Source organism: Mastigoproctus giganteus, chromosome 13, assembly GCF_048544385.1.
Source record: "Mastigoproctus giganteus isolate SK-2022 chromosome 13, ASM4854438v1, whole genome shotgun sequence".
NCBI classification, from domain to species: domain Eukaryota; kingdom Metazoa; phylum Arthropoda; class Arachnida; order Uropygi; family Thelyphonidae; genus Mastigoproctus; species Mastigoproctus giganteus.
In genome coordinates, this window is record NC_143587.1 from 123,039,816 (window position 1) to 123,058,907 (window position 19,092).

Sequence of the window (19,092 nt, forward strand, 5' to 3'; positions counted from 1 at the left end):
ATGTCATTATTACTTGATTGAATGTACTAAATGTTATTTATTTTAAAAATCAAAATTTTATACAAATATTGGTGAACCAATAATGAAAGTAACATCAAGGCAGACTGCCCACCATACATTGTCTACAGGAGAAAGGGATATACACTGTACTGCCACTTTATTAGGTACACCCCTGTTGTGCACACAAATGGTTTATCCCACAATGTTGTGAATATAAATTCAGCAGAACAAGTACGCTAAACTGATACTTTCTAGTATCAGTTTAGCGTACAAACCGTAGCAAGAATGGGGAAAAGGAGTGATCTAACAGACTTCAAACATGGCATGGTAGAAGGTGCTGAACAAAGCATATTTTAAACAGCACTTCTCCTGAACTTTTCATGCACCACAGTTTCAAGGGTGTATCGAGAATGGTGCAACAAACAAAACATCCTGTCAATGGACCACAACAGCCAACGGCCACATTACATACCTCCTGTGGGCACAGCAACACCAGTACTGGACTATCGAGGATTGGTAAACAGTTGCTTGGTCTGATGAGTCGAAGTTCTTGGAAGGCTCAGAATTTGGCGAAAATAACATGAATCCATGGACGACAGGTGTGGGGTATGTTTTCTTGGCACACATTGGGCCCATAGATTCCCTTCTGAATGCCACATCGTACCTAAACATTGTTGCTGACCAAGTGCATCTGTTTGTGTTGACAGTTTATCCTCAGTCAGATGTTACTTCCAGCAGGATAATGCACTGGTGCACAAAGCCCGAATCACTATTGAATGGTTCCAGGAACATAATGACTTTTCTTTGCTGCAGTGGCTTGCTGAAAGAAGTCTTTACATCTTGATTACAGGCTATCTTATATCAGCAGTGATTATTCATGCATTAAGAATTTGCAGATAAAGTAACCACAAGATGGTAGTGTACTGATGATGTTACCAACAGGAAATTCTAAGGAGGAAGCTACTAGGCTTTTCACACTGATTAAGAAATATTGTTCAAGGTTTAGGCCTAAATGGATGTCAAATGAACTAATGAGGCTTGTGTTTGGATGCATATTCAGTATGAACGAACTACAAGGTCTATTCTTGATGATCCTGCTCAGATAGCAAAAAAACTGAATGAGTATTTTACATCTACATTCACACATAAGTTATTAAGGTTTGAAAATGGCAGAAGGTTATCAAATTGTAGCAGAAATTGTTGAAATTAAACATAAGAAAGGCACCTGTGGTGGATGGGATCTATCCGGTTATATTAAAGGAGGCAGCAAACCCTTAGCCATAATTATGAGAGCATCTTTGGACTGAGGGGAGCTCCCCAATTCACAAAGGGGGATCGAAGGGTGACACGAGTAATTACAGACCAGTTAGTTTAACTTCTGTTCTGGGAAAAATATTGGAGTCGCTGGTTAAAGATGCATTGCAGGATCATCTAGACAAGAATGCAGAAATAATTCAGACACAGCATGGGTTTGTTAAGGGAAAGTCTTGTGTGACAAATTTGATTGGTTACAAAGGAACTAGATGCAAAAATTATTTTGATATCATATATTTGAATTTCAGGAAAGCTTTTGACACTGTTGCACATGGAAGACTATTGTACAAATTGGAGCAGAATGGTATTAAGGGTAAATTGCTACAATGGATAAAAGGATGGTTGAGTGGGTGCTGCTCTTCGTGGAGTCCCACAGGGTTCGGTGTTGGGTCCTCTGTTGTTTTGTATATTTATCAATGAAGGTATATCAGGCTTAGTGTTGTTAGATAATTTGGGCAGATGGGCTAAGAAGTGGCAACTGAAGTTTAACCTTGACAAATGCAAAGTACTGCATATGGGTAGAAGTAACCCCAGAGAAACGTACCAACTGTGTGGTACTACACGAAAAAGACCTGGGAGCAATTGTGCAGTCAGATATGAAGTTTTCTGAGCAGGGCAGGTCATGGGGTTTTGTCAATGATATATAGGAATTTTGCTACCAGGGAAATGGAGGTGATTGTCTTTCTGTATAAGGCAATGGTCAGGCCACGCCTTGAGTACTGTGTATAGGTCTGGAGGCCTCATTTTAGGAAAGATGTAGATTTGCTTGAGCGTGTACAGAGAAGGGCAACAAGATTGGTGAGAGAAATGAAGGGATACTCTTACCAAGAGAGGCTTAAGACTAGGCACCTGCACGGTGATCTGATTGAGGTGTATAAGGCCTTGAATTGGTTGAGCACGCTGAATTTTGATGGGATCCTTCCACTTGTTCAGATTACGAACTTAAGGGGGCATAAATTCAAATTAAGAAAAGACGTGCGGAAACTTGCCTTTAGCCAGCGGGTAGTTAATTTCTGGAACAAACTTCAATCTGTAGTTGTTGAAGTTGATAGGTTAAATAAATTTAAGGAGGAACTGGACAGGCATTTGGAGGGAATGGTGTGATTTTTTTTGGTTGATGCTGCATAAGCTCATACATTTGCTTTCTTGCATCACATGCCACTACTACTCAAAAAGTATCCAAAGGCTATAGGTGATATAATTCTCTTTAGAATAGTATTGTTCTGCAATGATGCACTTAGCAAAAATTAAGCTGTTGTATTACTCTTTATTTTTGTATGGTATCCTGAAGTCTAAGAAACATGAAGCTATATTTGTCCAAAAGCAACAATTAGTCTGTACTGCATCACAAAAATATTTCTCAGAACATGTCTACTCATTTCTGAGTTGAGGAGAAAGCAGTCTTTCACTGGGATGACCTGTTTCATCTCCAAACAAATTTGCAGTGACTTGCTAGATGTGTTCATGTTAACAGCTGCAGTATTAAACTTTGTGGAAATGTGTGTGTCAGTGTTTACAGTTTTCCTTGAACTGAGAGTTCCTCTCTGGTTTAAATTGAACGTTGCCCATTGCAGAGTATCCTCTGTACTATTTTAAAAATAAGAAATGTTTCTCTTCCACTTTTTACAATTCTACAGGAAAATTTAACACATGCACTTCAATGAGATGTGAAAACATCTCAGAGTGCTGATGGACCTTTTTTTATCAGCTGATAAAAGTATAACAGATATAAGGAAGTGAACCATTTACTGCATAGAGGTAGGAATGAGATCTGTTAACCTTTGTTGCCTTGAACAGTGAGTGCAATCTGGATACTTTTTTTTTTTAACAGATCCATCTGTTTTAAGCACTATGTTCATGTCTCCAGGGCTGTCCTGACCTGTACAATCTGCCAGAATAATTATTTTCTAGCACTTGTTCCAAGGTATTCACAATATAGTCTTAAAACAACAGAGTGCACTTTGTAATATGATAGATAAGTGTCATCAAAGAAATAAGAACTGATTTTTCATGGCAGTGGAACCATACCACAGCAGATGAATTGTTATTGAAGATAATTCTTTGTGCAATGTCAAACTGAAAATAACTCAAAAGGCTTCATTTCTGCAAGGTGAATGGACAAATTCAAAAAGGGTGGTTGCAGAATAGATATAGTAGTAGTGGCATGTGATGCAAGAAAGCAAGTGTATGAGCTTATGCATCATCAGCCAAAAAATAAAATTTACAAAACAATTCCCTCTAAACGTTTAACTTATCAACTACCACAATGACAGATGGAAGTTTGTTCCAGCAATTAACTACCCGCTGGCTAATGGCAAATTTCTGCACATCTGTCTTTCCTCAATTTAAATTTATGACCCCTTAGGTTTGTAATCTGAACAAGTGGAAGAATCCCATCAGAATTCAGTGTACTCAATCCATTCAAGGCCTTATACACCTCAATCTGATCACCTCGTAGGTGCCTATTTTCCAGCTGCTGCAATTTGCAGAACTTAAGCCTCTGTTGGTAAGAGGATCCCTTCATTTCCCTCCTCTGTACATGCTCAAGCAAATCTACATCCAGGCCTGACCATTGCCTTATACAGAGGCAATGTATAATCACTGCCTTTTCCCTGCTAGCAAAATTCCTGTATATCATTGACAACACCTCATGACCTGTCCTGGCAGCACAATTACTTCCAGGTCTTTTTCATTTTCTGCCACCTTAAGTGTAGTACCACACAGTTGGTACGTTTCTCTGGGATTGCATTTGTCAATGTTAAACTTCAGTTTCCACTTCTCAGCCCAAATTTTCTGAATCCTGTTGCAGTAGTAGCACCCATTTTAGCAATTTACCCTTAATCCAATTCTACATAGTAGTGTCAAAATTATTTTTTGCATCCACATCATAATACCCAATCAATTTGTCAGAATTATTGCTGTAGTCTTGTCTAGATGATCCTGCAATGCATCTTTAACCAGTGACTCCATTATTTTGCCTGGAACAGAAGTTAAACTAACTAGTCTGTAATTACTCATGTCACCCTTTGTGAATTGAAGATACATTTGCACATCTCCTGTCCGTGGGGACCTTCCCTGAATCCAAGGATGCTCTTATAATTTTGGCTAAGAGTTTGCCGCCTTTTTTATGTTTAACTTCAATAACCTTAACTCTTCATGTGTGAATGTAGATGCAGAATACTCATTCAGTTTGTTTGCTATCTGAACAGTCAAACCAATCAGATTCATTCCCTTCCTTGCTGTTTTTCTTTTCTGTCACGAGTCTCATTAGTTCATTTGATAACCATTTAGCCCTAAACCTTGAACAATATTTGTAGCTTCCCTTAGAATTTGCAGAAAACAATCATCCACAAAAGTCTTACTAGTGTGCGAGTGACCAACTTGAAGTTCCAGTTAAATTCCCTCGCCCACAACACACCAAACTGACTCAACAGTGCATTCCTTTTGATTTATCTTACAACCAACTTCCATCTGTTACTGTGGAAAGCTCAGAGTGCTGATGTATATAATTATATATTAGGTGAAGGGGGAAAATTTTTGTTTTGGCCGATTCTGTATATGTTTGCTTTCTTGCCACTACTAACCTTAACTCTATGAGAGAAAGAGATGAAAATACTTAGTTTGAATGAAGAGCACATTTGTGGCAGACTGAGGTTGCTTGCATTTTGCTTTGAATGGTAAAAAAAAAAATCATTGATCATGTGTGTGTCTAGGAAGCTTATATTATTTTTATTACAATTATGCACACCCTGTGATAATGAAGAAAGTGTTTACATTAATCTGATTTATAGACAGGGTATCAGACATTACTCAGTTCTTATGGGAATAGTTGTGCTGGAGGATGAGCATGCCCATATTTAAAAATCATTAAAGCAATATTTCAAGTGAAAAAGATAGAGTAATTAGTTCATGTTTTCAAATAGTAAAAATTATTATCACAAGTTGTATTATATTTATATTATAGAAGCACAAGTTCGTCTCTTCTTACCACCTGGATTAGAAGATGATGAAGCCATTCTCTATCCTTTAGTTGTTTTTGCGTAAGTTTTTTCTTTTGGATTAATTAATTCTATTTTTATGTACGTTTGAATTAAATGCAATGCAGCTAGTCAGTCATTAAATTAGTGTGGGAAACATGTCAATAAACTTCATATGGAAAAGATTTAATATGAATGGTGTTGTGTTCTGTGTGAAAAGGAAATTCCATGCAAGGAAGAAGAAAAATTTCCAGATGAATCTACCTTAACCCTTTTTTTGTCAAGATATTAGAGAAAACTACATTTGGATGTCTGTGGTTGCTATATTGCACATTTTTTTATATGTGACCTTTGAAAAGGTTAATTACACTAATGTAGCGTTATTATGGGCAGAATTAACCTTAGTGAAAGAATCTGCATTACAAGTTTTCTATCCATGTTATTTGAACTTATTTCTATTGTAAAAAAAAAGGTTTTCTCAAAAGTGCCTTTAAGATTAGCAACTTACAGAAATATGCTTCCTAGTCTTCCAAGATGGAGAACATGGTTAAAAGTTGTCATTCTATGTGAAAATTTTTGATTCCTTGAATAGTATGCATTCAGTGGCTAGAAAAGATTTATAGACCCATTCCAACTGCTTACCTAACTGTATAACACAACTTGAAATGTGGTGACTTTCTTTGAGCAGTAAATACACTTCTATTTCAAGTAGAAACTTCGTAAGGTCACAGTTTTAAATACAATGTAGTTTTTTTCTGTATGTATTAAATCATTCAAGATGGTTTTATTACTATAACACAGAGGCATTCAAAGTTAGATTTGTGTGCCCCACTGAGTGATTTTAGGAAAATTAGTGTTGTTACATTTAAAAAAATTCATATTCCTAGCACTTTATGTGCATCATATCTATGTCAGTGATTTATTTTTTAATATTTCCAATTTTAGGTGTATTGTTATATTTATTAAGTACAATAATATTTACTGAGATGATTGAGGCTGGATAATTGTTGAAAATTTGTCACTCCAATCTTAATACAATATGAAGAGCTTTGTAGAATTCAAGTAGTTTATATTCTTATTTTTTAATGATGTTTTGGCTTGAAGTTTTAAGCCATAAAGTAAATGGATTCTCAAACAAGCTTATATCATCAAATTGACTTTCAAAAAGCAATCGTAATAATGAGAGGAGGGATTATTTGAAAATATGTTTCTCTTTTAGCGTGGTAAAACATTAAAAGTGAACTAAATTAAATTGTCTTGCTAAATAATAACTTATTCTGAAATAATTTGATGTCACCATACAAATCAAAGGTCAAATTTCCTTTCATAATATACTAATTTGATGATGGAGTTTAAAGGAACACTTTCAGCTTCTTGTTGTGCCATGTAGTGAATTCCATGTATGAAGATAAGGAGTTGGGTTGTGTCATTTGAAAAATATCTTCTACTCTTTGGATAATTAGTTTGTCCCGGCAAATTCACAGCAGATAAATTTCAATACAATGAACAAGTTATATCCAAATATGATATGTACACCACTGCACCTAAACAAAGAAATTGTAATCCATATATTCCGATGTCTAATCATTACATTAGTTTGAATAATAATTTACAAATGAAAGTAAAATTCATGTTTTTAATTCAATTAATGATTAAGAAAGAGTAAAAAAAAATAAATACTGAAGTTCTCTAATTAAACTTGAGTATTCACTGGCTGATGATGGTTCCTTAACAACAGAATCTCGTAGTGTTTCTGATTACTGAGAATATAGCATTTCTAGTGTTGTAACCTAAGCAGGTGCAGAGTGTTCATAACACCAACTTGAGAAATATGAATATTTCTCATGACTTTTTTTTTGTAAAACAATGTATGAAAGAAGCTGTAATACTGTTGGGGGAAACTGGTGAGTTCTCTAAGCAGCACTGGTAATACCTGATGCATTTGAACAGTGCTCATGTGAAAAATGACATGGGTATCCATATGTTGACCTAAAGTTATTGTTTTTGTTAGTTACCACTACTAACAGTACTTCCCATATTACCTGTCCACTTCCCCTAACAGTTTGCTTAATTCATGCCCCTTTGTGCATAGGTCTAAGCAAGAGGAAGGATTTTATATTGGCAAAACCCATGAGCAGTCTTGGAAGCCTATCTGCATACTGCTTGGAGAATGAAAAAAAAAAAACACTGGGATAATTGTGCAGTCAGATAGGCTTCCAGGACAGCTCATGGGGTTTTGTCAATAATGTACATGAATAAGGAGGTGATTACCCTATTGTAAAGGCATAATTGGTACATTAATCTGGGATTACTGCTCTGCTAGTCATATGGAGAAACTTGTATTTGTCAAACTTCAATTCCCAAAACAATAATGGGCTCAGCATTGAACCTGGGGAGCCATCCCTTATCTATAACAATTATAGTCTTTTAGCAGCAGTATCAAATGAAATATATGATATCAGAATTATTCTTTGGATCTTTTTCCATTGTTACTAACAGCATCCAATCAGACAAAACTATCCAGGTGCCTATTTTACATTCAGCTTTCTATTACACCTTTGGCACCCTATCTGTAAAAAAAAAAAAAACATTATTTGACCCATCCACTTGCTCCAAATGTTTGTCAAGTTCTGCCTTGAATCTATTTAAGCTATCAACTTCTACAACAACAGATGGAAGTTTGTTCCAGCAATCAACCACCTGCACGTCTTTCCTCAAATTGATAAATTCTGAGCAAGAATGCCATCAGCATTGAGCCTGCTCAAACCATTCAAGGCTATATGCACCTCAATCAGATCACCATGCAGGTGCCTAGTCTCCAGACACTGTAATTTGCAAAACTTAAGCTCTTTCTTTAAAAGAGCAACCCTTTGTTCCAACAGCTCTACATCCTTCTTAAAATGAGACCTCCAGACATGTATACAGTACTCAAGGAGTGGCCTTATACAAGGGGGAAAATTACCTCCTTATCCCTGCACAATTACCCCCAGGTCCTTTTCATTCTCTACCACAGAGTTGATATGTTACTCTGAGGTTACTGCTTCCCATCTGCTCAACTTTTCTAGATCCTGTTGCAGCAATGTACTGTCATTAACAATCCTGCCAACTTGGCCATTAAGCCTGATATACCATCATAAATATCATTTATAAATGCAGAAAACAACAATTGGCCTAACACTGAGGGACTCCACTAATAACATTAGTCCACTCCCTGTCTTCTCCCACAGTATCAGAGGCCTTTCTAAGATCCAAATAGATGATATCAAAATTATTCTTTGCATCCAGTTCCTTTATGACTACATCATAGTATCTGAGCTATAACTGAAATCTTGTCTAGATGATCCTGCAGTGCTTCTTTAACCAGTGCCTCCATTAATTTCCCTCAAACAGAAGTTAAACTAACAGGTCTATCTATAATTACCTGTGTCTTCCTTTGATACTCCTTTGTGGATTGGGGTCACATTTTCCAGTCCATGGGTACCTCTCATAATTATGGCTAAGGGTTTGCTTACTTCCATTGCTGCCTCCTTTAATATAACTGGATAGATTCCATCCACTCCAGGTGTCTTTCTTATGCTTGTCTTCAACAATTTCTCCTCCACTTGCTCTCAGAGTTTAATACACCTCTGGCATTTCCCCTCCCTGAATAACTCCACATGTGTGAATGTAGATGCAAAATATTCATTTAGTTTGTTAGCTACCTGAGTAGGATCGTCAACAGTTGAACCATCAATATCAAGTGGACCAATCTGATTCATCCCCTTCCTTCTAGAATTTACGTAAGTAAAGAACTCTTTGCTGTTTTTCTTTGCATGCTTTGACAAAGATTTCTCATAATCTGGCTTCGCTTGCCTAACAACTATGTGGAAGTGAACCGATATGGGATTTACTTAAAGATATAATTACCATCAGGGGTAAAGGAAGGAGTTTTTGCTTCCATAAAGGTGACTATAGTGGGAAGCTACTAAAAGTTTCATACGTATTAAGAAATATTGTTCAGGGTTGAGGCCTAAATGGTTATCAAATGAGCTAATGAGACTTGTGACACAGAAGCCTATGATAGATATAAGCTGGTCTGTAACCAAGTTACAAAGGAGGTTAGGCAGATTACGAGAAATTTTTGGAAAAGGATGCAAAGAGTTATTTACTTATGTAAACTCTAGAAGGAAAGGGATGAATCAGATTGGTCCACTTGATATCAATGGTTCAACTGTTGATGATCCTGCTCAGATAGCTAACAAAGTAAATGAATATTTTGCATCGACATTCACACATGAGGAGTCTGCCAGAGGTGTATTCAACTCTGGCAGTAAGCTAGATAATCTTGTAATAACCGAGAGTAAAATGGAGGAGAAATTGTTGAAGATAAACACAAGAAAAGCACCTGGGGTGGATCTATCCAGCTATATTAAAGTAGGCAGCAAACCCTTAGCCATAATTATGAGAGCTTCTTTGGACTCAGGGGAGGTACCCATAGACTGGAGATGTGCAAATGTGACCCCAATTCACAAAGGCTGACACAAGTAATTATAGACCTGTTAGTTTAACTTCTGTTCCAGGAAAATTAATGGAGGCACTGCAGTATCATCTAGACAAGAATTCAGTTATAGCTCAGACACAGTATGGTTCTGTTAAGTGAAAGTCTTGCCTGACCAATTTGATATTATATATTTGGATCTCAGAAAGGCTTTTGATACTGTTGCACAAATTGCTGCTATGGATAAAGGGATGGTTGAGGGGGAGAAGAAGAATCAATGGACACTGCTCATCGTGGAGTCCCTCATTGTTTTCTGTATTTATAAATGATAGTATATCAAGCTTAATGTCCAAGTTTGCAGGGTTGTTAAGGACACTACTGATGCAACAGGATCTGGAAAAGTTGAGCAGATGGGCTGAGAGGTGGCAAATGTAAAGTACTACATATGGGGAAACAGCAACCCCAAAGCAACATATCAGCTCTGTGGTACAGAATGAAAAGGACCTGGGGGTAATTGTGCAGGCAGATAGGCTGCAAGAGTAGCTCATGGTCACACCTTGAGTTCTGTATACAGGTCTCATTTCAAGAAGGATGTAGAGCTGCTGGAACGAATACAGAGAAGGGCAACTCTTATGAAGAAAGGCTTAAGTTTTGCAAATTACAGTGTCTGGAGACTAGGCACTGGCGAGGTGTATAAAGCTTTGAATGATGTGAGCATGCTCAATGGGATTCTTCCTCAGAATAATCATCTGAGAGGGTATAAACTTCCATCCTTTGTTGTGGAGGTTGATAACCTAAATAAATTTAAGGCTCAGCTGGACAGGAAGTGTTTTTTTTTTTTTGGCTGATGCTAATCTGGTCATAAAAGCCAAAGAGTTAAGTGTAGGAATATCATATAAGAAAACATAATCCTGTTCATAACTATTTTTTTTTCAATCAATTAGAAAAATCCAGACAAGTCTGTTTTTAATCATTTGTTGCTTTCACTCTTCTGCCCAGTTCAGAGAAAATATTACTAGATTAGCACAGCTGACAATTTTAATATGGAGAATTGTTTTTTTCACATTAATGAATTGGCCATCAGGTGAGCTGTGGTAGCCTGCAAAATAGAAATGTGCAATAATAGCTTTGTAATGTGAAGCAAATTAGCAAGATCTGAAAAAATAACATGTTTGCCTTGTTTTACTATATGGAAATATGATTAATCAGACATTGCCATACACGCCAAATATTTATTTTCATCTTAATAGAAAATGTGTGGAACCTTTAGCCTCGTTTTTTTGAACAGTCTCCCTTCACATGCACCCAAAACATAGGTAACATTATTGTTCAGGATGTCTAGGTAAACCTCATTATTGGGACAATACAATGTGGCATGGCAACCAGACATGACCATTTATTATTACTCAAAAGCACTGTGGGACTTACACCACAAATTGTTGACCTAGGGTGAATGTTTTTAAGGGTACGTGCCAAAATTTTCTAATAAAGTACTCACGTGTTTCACAACACAAAATGCTTTATTATCCTTCTTAATCATACCAAATCTTTCACTCCAAGATTCTTGAGATTCTCTGCTACGCCCCTCTTTATTTGAACATTTTTGTTTCTTTACTGGTTGAGCTGACATTCTAAACATCTGTAAAGGGCCAATAGCAATTAAAATAATCTCCATGCCACATACAAATTGTAATTGGCAATGAAAGAGGCTAAATACTGTACTGAATGTGGATAATATATCTCATGTTCTAAGTAAATGTGCGAAATATTTGCTTTCGTAAAGGTAACTACCATGGTACCAACAGCAAATTCTAAATGGGAAGCATTTAAGGAAGTAATCTTGAAAGCTACTAGGCTTTTTGTTCCAACTAAGAAATACTGCTCTAGGTTCAGGCCCAAATGTATGTCAGATGAACTGAGATTCATGGCATGCACATAAATAACTTCTGTGTTGCCTGACACAGAAGTTAGGCAAGAAAAGACAGATTATGAAAAATCTCTGGCAAAGGATTCAAAGAAAAACAGCAAAGATGACTTTACTTATATAAACTCTAAAAGGAAGGTGATGAATCAGATTGGTCCACTTGCTATCAATGGTTTGACTGTAGATGATCATTCTCAGATAGATGCTGAAGTAAATGAGTATTTTGCATCTACATTCAGACGTGAGGAGTTATTCAAGGAGGAGAGTGCCAGGTGTTTATCACACTCTAAAAGGGAGTTAAATATAAGAAAGGCACCTGCGATCTATCCAGTTATATTAAAGGAGGCAGCAAAGGAAATAAGCAAACCGTTAGTCATAATTATGAGAGCATCCTTGGACTCCGGGGGGAAGTTCCCACAGACTGGAGATGTGAAAATGTATCTTCAATTCACAAAGGATGACAGGAGTAATTACAGACCTGATAGTTTGACTTCTGTTCCAGGGGAAAATAATGGAGTGACTGGTTAAAGAAGCATTGCAGGATCAAGCGGAAGTGTCAGCGGTTTTGCTTGACAGTGAACAATTGAAAACCACTAAAGAAAGCAAGAAAACTGAATTGCCCACCAACAGCATGGAAGTCGATATCCATTCAGAAATTGAGGAACCCATATTTGAACTCCACGAGAATGACAATGGATGCCCCACCTTCAAAAAACAGTCAAATGAATCATTCTCAACGAAACCTAAATGATGCACACTATTTTACAATGGAATTGCAGAGGCTTTCATTGCAACACAGATAATATAAAAGATTTAATTAACCAGTTTTCTCCAGCTGCCCTATGTCTCCAGGAAACTTACCTAATCTTACAAATTTCTCCTTCCATAGAGAACTACTGCCTTTATTGAAGAGATCGTAATACAGCTAATTCTGCCCATGGTCTTGTGGCAATCTTCATAAATTCAAAGATCCCAACTAAACATATCCCCCTTCAGATTGAATTAGAAGCTGTTGCTGTTCATATAACTCTCCATATTGCCGTAATGCTTGTCTCAATATACTTACTGCCAAACCATGCTACTCTTTAAAAGACTTTATCATACAGATTCCTCCACCTTTCTGTATATTATGGGATTTTAATAGACATCACTCCTTTTGGGGTGCACTCATTGAAAGACTTCTAGAGTCCCAAAACCTAACCATAATCAATACTGGTGCACACACACCTCAGCAATTAGTTCTCCAGTACTGGTCCCGACTAAAAGATCCCATGGGTAGTGACCACTTTCCAATTGTTTGTAACTTGCTCACTACAAAACCACCATTAGACCAACCCTGCAGAGCCAAATTTCAGTCAGCAATCAGTCTGGACAAAAAATTATTCAACTACAGCCCATAGATAAATTTCACTGATTGTATCACATCCTGTCTTTTAGTTGCTGCTAAATACTCAATTCCATTATCAAATCCCCCGACCAGATGGCACGAAGCAAAGCATTTAATTTATTCTATCTCCAACTACACCCAATCTAATTAACTACAAGAAGCTAAGGGTGAAAGCGTGTTTCATTCAAAGGAAAGCCAAGAAAGGTTCATGGACTTGGTTTGCATCTACTATCAATAGAAACAAATCAGACAGCTTTCTGGAAAGTTTCCAACCATCCCTTCCCCAATTCTTTCTTGCAATGGGCAAGAATTCTCCTCTAGATATTGCAAATTCCTTGGCCAAAACCTTTGCCCAAGTCTCAGCTGCTTCAAACAACACTCCAGAATTTCAGAAGATTAAGACCACCACTGAACTGAGATCCATCAACTTTCAAACCTCACAATCAGCCTCTTCAATATTGTGAACTTTTACAGGCCATTAAAACAACACAAAACAGTGCCACTGGCATATATTATGTCATGCAGCAGCATCTCGATGAAAAAAAGCTTACAACTGCTGCTAGTGTTTTTTTAATCGAATCTTCCTGGAAAATATTTTTCCAACCTCCTGCCACAGTTTTAGCCTTTTTGAAGCCTGGAAAAGATCCCTCCAATCCTTACAGTTATAGGCCAATCTCTGTCAAGTTGCCTTGGTAAAATGCTTGAAAAAAATGATCCACAGTCAACTCATTTGGATCATTGAAAATCAACATGGCTTCCTTAGATCTGACGATCAAGGCTGAATACAAAATTTGCAATGCCTTTGAAAAAAATGAACACTTTGTTATGGCATTCTCAGTGACCTTCATACTCTTGGTCTACATGGCAACCTGCCCATGTTTATTAAGAACTTTTTCCAAAGCTGCACTTTCCAGGTTCAATATCAAAACTCCCTTTATTCTATCTTCTCGCAGGAGTACCACAAGGGTCAGTACTGAGTGCAACCCTATTTGCCCTTAGAATTGATTCCATTACTAAAGAACTCCGAAATACTGTGGAGGCATACCTTTACGCTGATGATCTATCGAACGGCAACTGCAGATGACCATCAATAAAGTGCAAAAGTGGGCTGAGCTCAATGGATATCATCTTTCCCATCAGAAAACTGTTGCGATCCACTTCTGCAATCAGCACAAATTGCACCATTCCGATAATAACAGATTCCTGGGATTGATCCTTGACAGCAAGTTAATATGTACTACCTGTCTGAAAAAGCTGAACATGCTAAGAGCTTTATATAGAGCACTGATTAGATCCTGTTTGGATTATGGTGCTCCAGTTTATGATTCTGCCTGAAGGTGTGTATTGCGTTGGCGCTTATAGGACATCTCCAACCTATAGTCTATACACTGAAGCTCATGAACCCTCTCTGTGCCTCCGCAGAAGAATGTTATTACTTAAATATGCAACCAAAATACAAAGTTGCTCTCCGCATCCTATTCAGCCATATCTCTTTAATCCACCAAGTAAAATATGACCAGCAGGCCTACGGCTCCTTGAAATGTTTCTCTCTGCAATAGGCAACAGGTAAAAAATTACTCTCCTCAACCAGTCCTCAACTGAAATGTGCAACGGCATGCTAGCCATATTCAAAACTATGCTGACTTCCTACTGATATATACGGATGGTTCCAAATCTCACTCAACTGTTGGAGCAGCAGCAGTGTTTTCCTCTGCTATCATATCAACTTCTCTTCCACCTGAGTACAACAGCTTTTGAGCGGAACTACATGCAATTCAATTAGCTCTAGAGAATTTTACTCCACCCATCTGCAAAATATTTACTTTACACCAACTCCCTCAACTCAATTAGAGCAATTCAGAATCCCTTTCATAAGGATCACCCTGTTATAAATAAGATCAGGAATTTGTTGTTGAAAATTGAAGACTGCCAACAACTAGTGAAGTTTTGCTGGATTCCAGCCCATTCAGGCATTAAAGGGAATAAACTGGCTGATATTTCTGCTAAAAATCCATCAACTTTAGACTTAACCTCTGCCTTCATTCCAGGTTCTGATTATAATATCATAATTCAAGCAGCATACCGTGGACAGAGCTATGGCATAAACAAACAAATAATAAACTCTTCCAATTGAAACAAGATCCAAAATTTTGGCACTCAAGCATTCAGACAGTTTGGCGAGAAGTGGTACTCGCACGGATTTGAATAGGACTCACAGGTGATGATCCTCCTCAGTGTTCACACTGCTCGGAACATCTAACAGTCAAACATTTTGATTTACTGTGCACATTATCAACAACATCAAACTTCAGTATTTCTTTCTCTGGCTAATCTCCGAGAATTGATCACATTAAATCATATCATTGGAGAGAAGGCAAATATTAGTGAACTTTACTGTTTTTTGAAAGAAATTGGAATTTACGAGCAAATATAAATAGTTTCTGAGTTGGCTTCCTATGAATAGGCATGTTAAACCCAGGGTCCTGAGCTGGATATCATCATTCTTCTCTTTCTTGGTGATTCCCTTCTACTTCTCTCTCTCAGGGTAACATGGGATTTTTTTTTTTTTTTTGGCTGGTGCAGCATAAGCCTCAGGCTTCCTTGCAACCTTTTGGCTAATAATAATAAAACATTCCTATGAATAGGCACACTATAGCCACAGCAGTTTGTGCGCTATTAAACACCCATTCAGCAGGCAGTGTTATTTAAAGGGAAGGGTTGCTAACTACGCAAGGTATGGCAATAAAAAGAATACAAATTGAAGCAGCTCAAACATTGTTTTATTTTTATTCAAAGTAATCACCGCCTGATTGAATGCACTTATTACACCATTCCAAGAGTCAGCAAAGGCATCCAAAGAGATGATATTCCAATATATTTTTCTTTATGTCCTCAGTATCATCTTGGGAAAGAAGGGCGGATGATTGATCTGTACAATGAGAACCAGCTGCCGTTATTTAAAAATTGTGGCCTCAACCATGAAATGTGCTTCAGTAGTCTTTAGAAGCACCTGTACACAGAATGCAGCATTGATGCTCTCCCCTTCAGATATTCCTTCTGAATCTGTTTGTTGAAAAATATGATCAGCATTATCTTGAACCTGAACTTCTGTAAACAAAATTTTTTGAAGTCCACTACATGTTCTGGCTTGGGTTGTAGTGAAACACCAAGGTCCACTGACAAAACAGCCAAGGAAATCAGGATTGTTTTGACAAACAAGTGTGGATGAAGTCTTCACTGCTGCTCATCCATGGCACAAATTTTGCACAGACCTTCCTATTCCCTGAATCTTCATGCAGAATTTGACAAATTATCTCCAACATTTGTCTTTGAAGCCCACTGACTTAATGTTTCATTTGTGACATGGAACTGATTGTTACTTGCAACCTATCAGCCCACTGGATAATCTCTGTACCATCATGTGTTGGAGGAAGTTTGAACTATAACATACCACTTCAACAGCCTGGGACTTTTATTGTTGCTATATTTATATATGTAGGATGAATAACATATTAATCATGTTTAATTTATGTTTTTTTTCTTTTTTTTTAGTTGTGGTGGACCAGGAACCCAATTAGTGTCTGATCAATTTGAGATTCATTTTGGTAGCTACTTGGCTAGCAGGAAAAATTACATTTATGCCATGATTGATGGGAGAGGAAGTGGTTTCCAGGGTGACAAAATGCTTCACGAATTATATCATCAACTTGGAAGTGTAGAAGTAGAGGATCAGATAGAAGTTACAAGGTTAGAATTTAAATAAAATTGTAATATTTAATTAATTTGATGTTTTTAATATAAAACAACAGGTATTTTCATTTTGAATTTAAAGCGTGAGAAAATTATTTCATTTGTAGAAGACTAAGACAGTTGTATTTTATTGATTTTCAGCTTAACAAAGACAAGCAAAGTACAGTAAACTTATGATAAAAGGTTGAAATTTTATGTGGCTACAAAAATATATTGAAAGTTATCCTACAAATATAATAACAACATCAAGTTATATTTGCAATTGATATCCATAATTCTCCACACGGTGCAAGGAAGCCCTGGGATTTTGACCAAATAAAAATAAACCACCTGTTTCACTTCTTCGTTATGCAAGTATCTATCCAGCTGAGTTTTGAATTTCCCCAAGCTGTCAGCCTCAACCACCCACAATCAACTCACTGGCTAAAGGAAAACTTCCTACCATCCAATCTAAACCTCTCCCCATGTAATTTGAATTTATGGCTTCTAGTAGTGGAATCATTTAAAACATTGAAAATTTCACCTTCATATCTAAGTGCCTTACACCTCAATCAAATATCATCCTCTAAAGATTCTATTTTTTAAGCTCTGCAGCCCACATATTTGACATCTATTCTCACGTGGATGCCTTTTGCCAATTTAACCAGGTATATTGCTCATCTTTGGATCCTTTCAAGAAGTTCGACATATTTTGGGTGCAGTCTTAGAATTGCCTTATACAGTATTATTATGACCTCCCTATTTCGACAAGCAGCAAATGTTTAATAAATCATCAATAGGACACCATGGGCCCTCCTTGTATACACTGTTTGGAGAACTTCATTTTGACCATATTGTAACTTCCAAATCTATTTCAGTTCAATCATACCAAGTCTAAGTTATTTTGGGGTTCATCATCAGTCTACTCCAGGATGAAGGCCCCTACAGTAACGGCCATTCATTTATTTTCCACAAACTCTGGAATTTCATATGTCCATTTCCATTGTTGTCTTCCAGGTTTTCTTTTAGCTCCTCTTGGGTATCATTCTGCTATTTTCTTAGTGCTGCCCATATCCATGTGTTTCTCTTCTTGTCCAATAGTCTGATTCCTAATATAATTTGTTCCATTCTTCGCTGTGTAGTTTCAGCTTCTCTTCCATAAGTTTTGGTAGGGAGTATACATTAGTTCATATTTCAGATAAATTGGGATTGCTATTCCCCAAGTGTAAGTAAGACCCTTGCATTTTGCTGAGCATGTCTGATGAAGTTCTACTTGGAAGGGGCCATTACCTAATCTTCTGTTCTTGTGATATCATACCTTCTATCCCTTTCATTTAATAAAATAAAAAAAGAGTGGTCCTAGTACCGATATAATGGTTATTCTTCAAATTACTGAAGAATAACCATTAATCACAATGCCCTACCTCCTCCTAAGCATCACGTGGCTTGGTGATGTTTCTAGCTTGATGCGATACAAAACCTCTCTGTTTGTAACTGTCATTGTCCAGTTTTCACGTCTGTAAGTTGTTATGGGGAAACAGTATACCATTAACTATTCTGATCTTTGTCTTTCCATGTTCATCATTACTGAGATTCTTCTTTTAATTTCAGGGTAGATTCCCCACCTCAGTCGATCCAAGAAGATGATGTCCCTGGACACATTCGACCCCTTCATTGTTAATTTTAACTTATCCAGTCCTGCTTTTTCACTCTGATCTTTCACCATTAAAATGAATTGTATTAGATCTTCCTCAAGCAGAGTAGTATCATCTGCATATCTTAAATTATTGATGTTTCTGCCCCAATTTTCACATAACTGATTCAGTATACAAATTAAATAGAAATGGGGATAAGATACAGCCCTGTTGCACACCTTTTCCATTTTAAAACCAGTCTGTATCTCCAAATGTTGTTCTGACAGTTGCTTCTTGCACAGTGATCTTATTAGCTCAACCAAATGTGTTGCTCCCCCAGTTCTATCAAAGAATTTCACATCTTCAACACAATAAAATGCTTTGCTGAAGCACGGATACACATCTTTCTAAAATTCGTGGGCTTTTTCCATAATCTAATGGATGTTTGCATTGTGATCACAAGTGCCTCTCTCTCTCTCTTTGCAGAAACCAGCTCGCCTGTGATATCAAGACTTATTGTATGGTATTTTGAGCATCTGCCTTCTTGGGAATTGAAATAAACACTAATCTCTTCCAGTATTTTGGCCATATACTGCTTTTCCGGATCTCCTGGCACAAAGTTGTGATAACTGTAATTGGCAAAAGTGTTA

General features: G+C 37.1%; 1 protein-coding gene across 2 annotated transcripts in view; it reads left to right on the top strand.

Moving 5' to 3' along the window:
• LOC150076411 (inactive dipeptidyl peptidase 10-like) overlaps positions 1-19,092 on the top strand; it is a 1,373,013-nt gene that overhangs the window by 1,314,295 nt on the left and 39,626 nt on the right. For both annotated transcript variants that reach the window (XM_090387020.1, XM_090387021.1), the window contains exons 16-17: positions 5,279-5,354; positions 16,632-16,826. In XM_090387020.1, the coding sequence (XP_090243146.1) occupies positions 5,279-5,354; positions 16,632-16,826 (271 nt within the window). The remainder of the gene's footprint in view (positions 1-5,278; positions 5,355-16,631; positions 16,827-19,092) is intronic.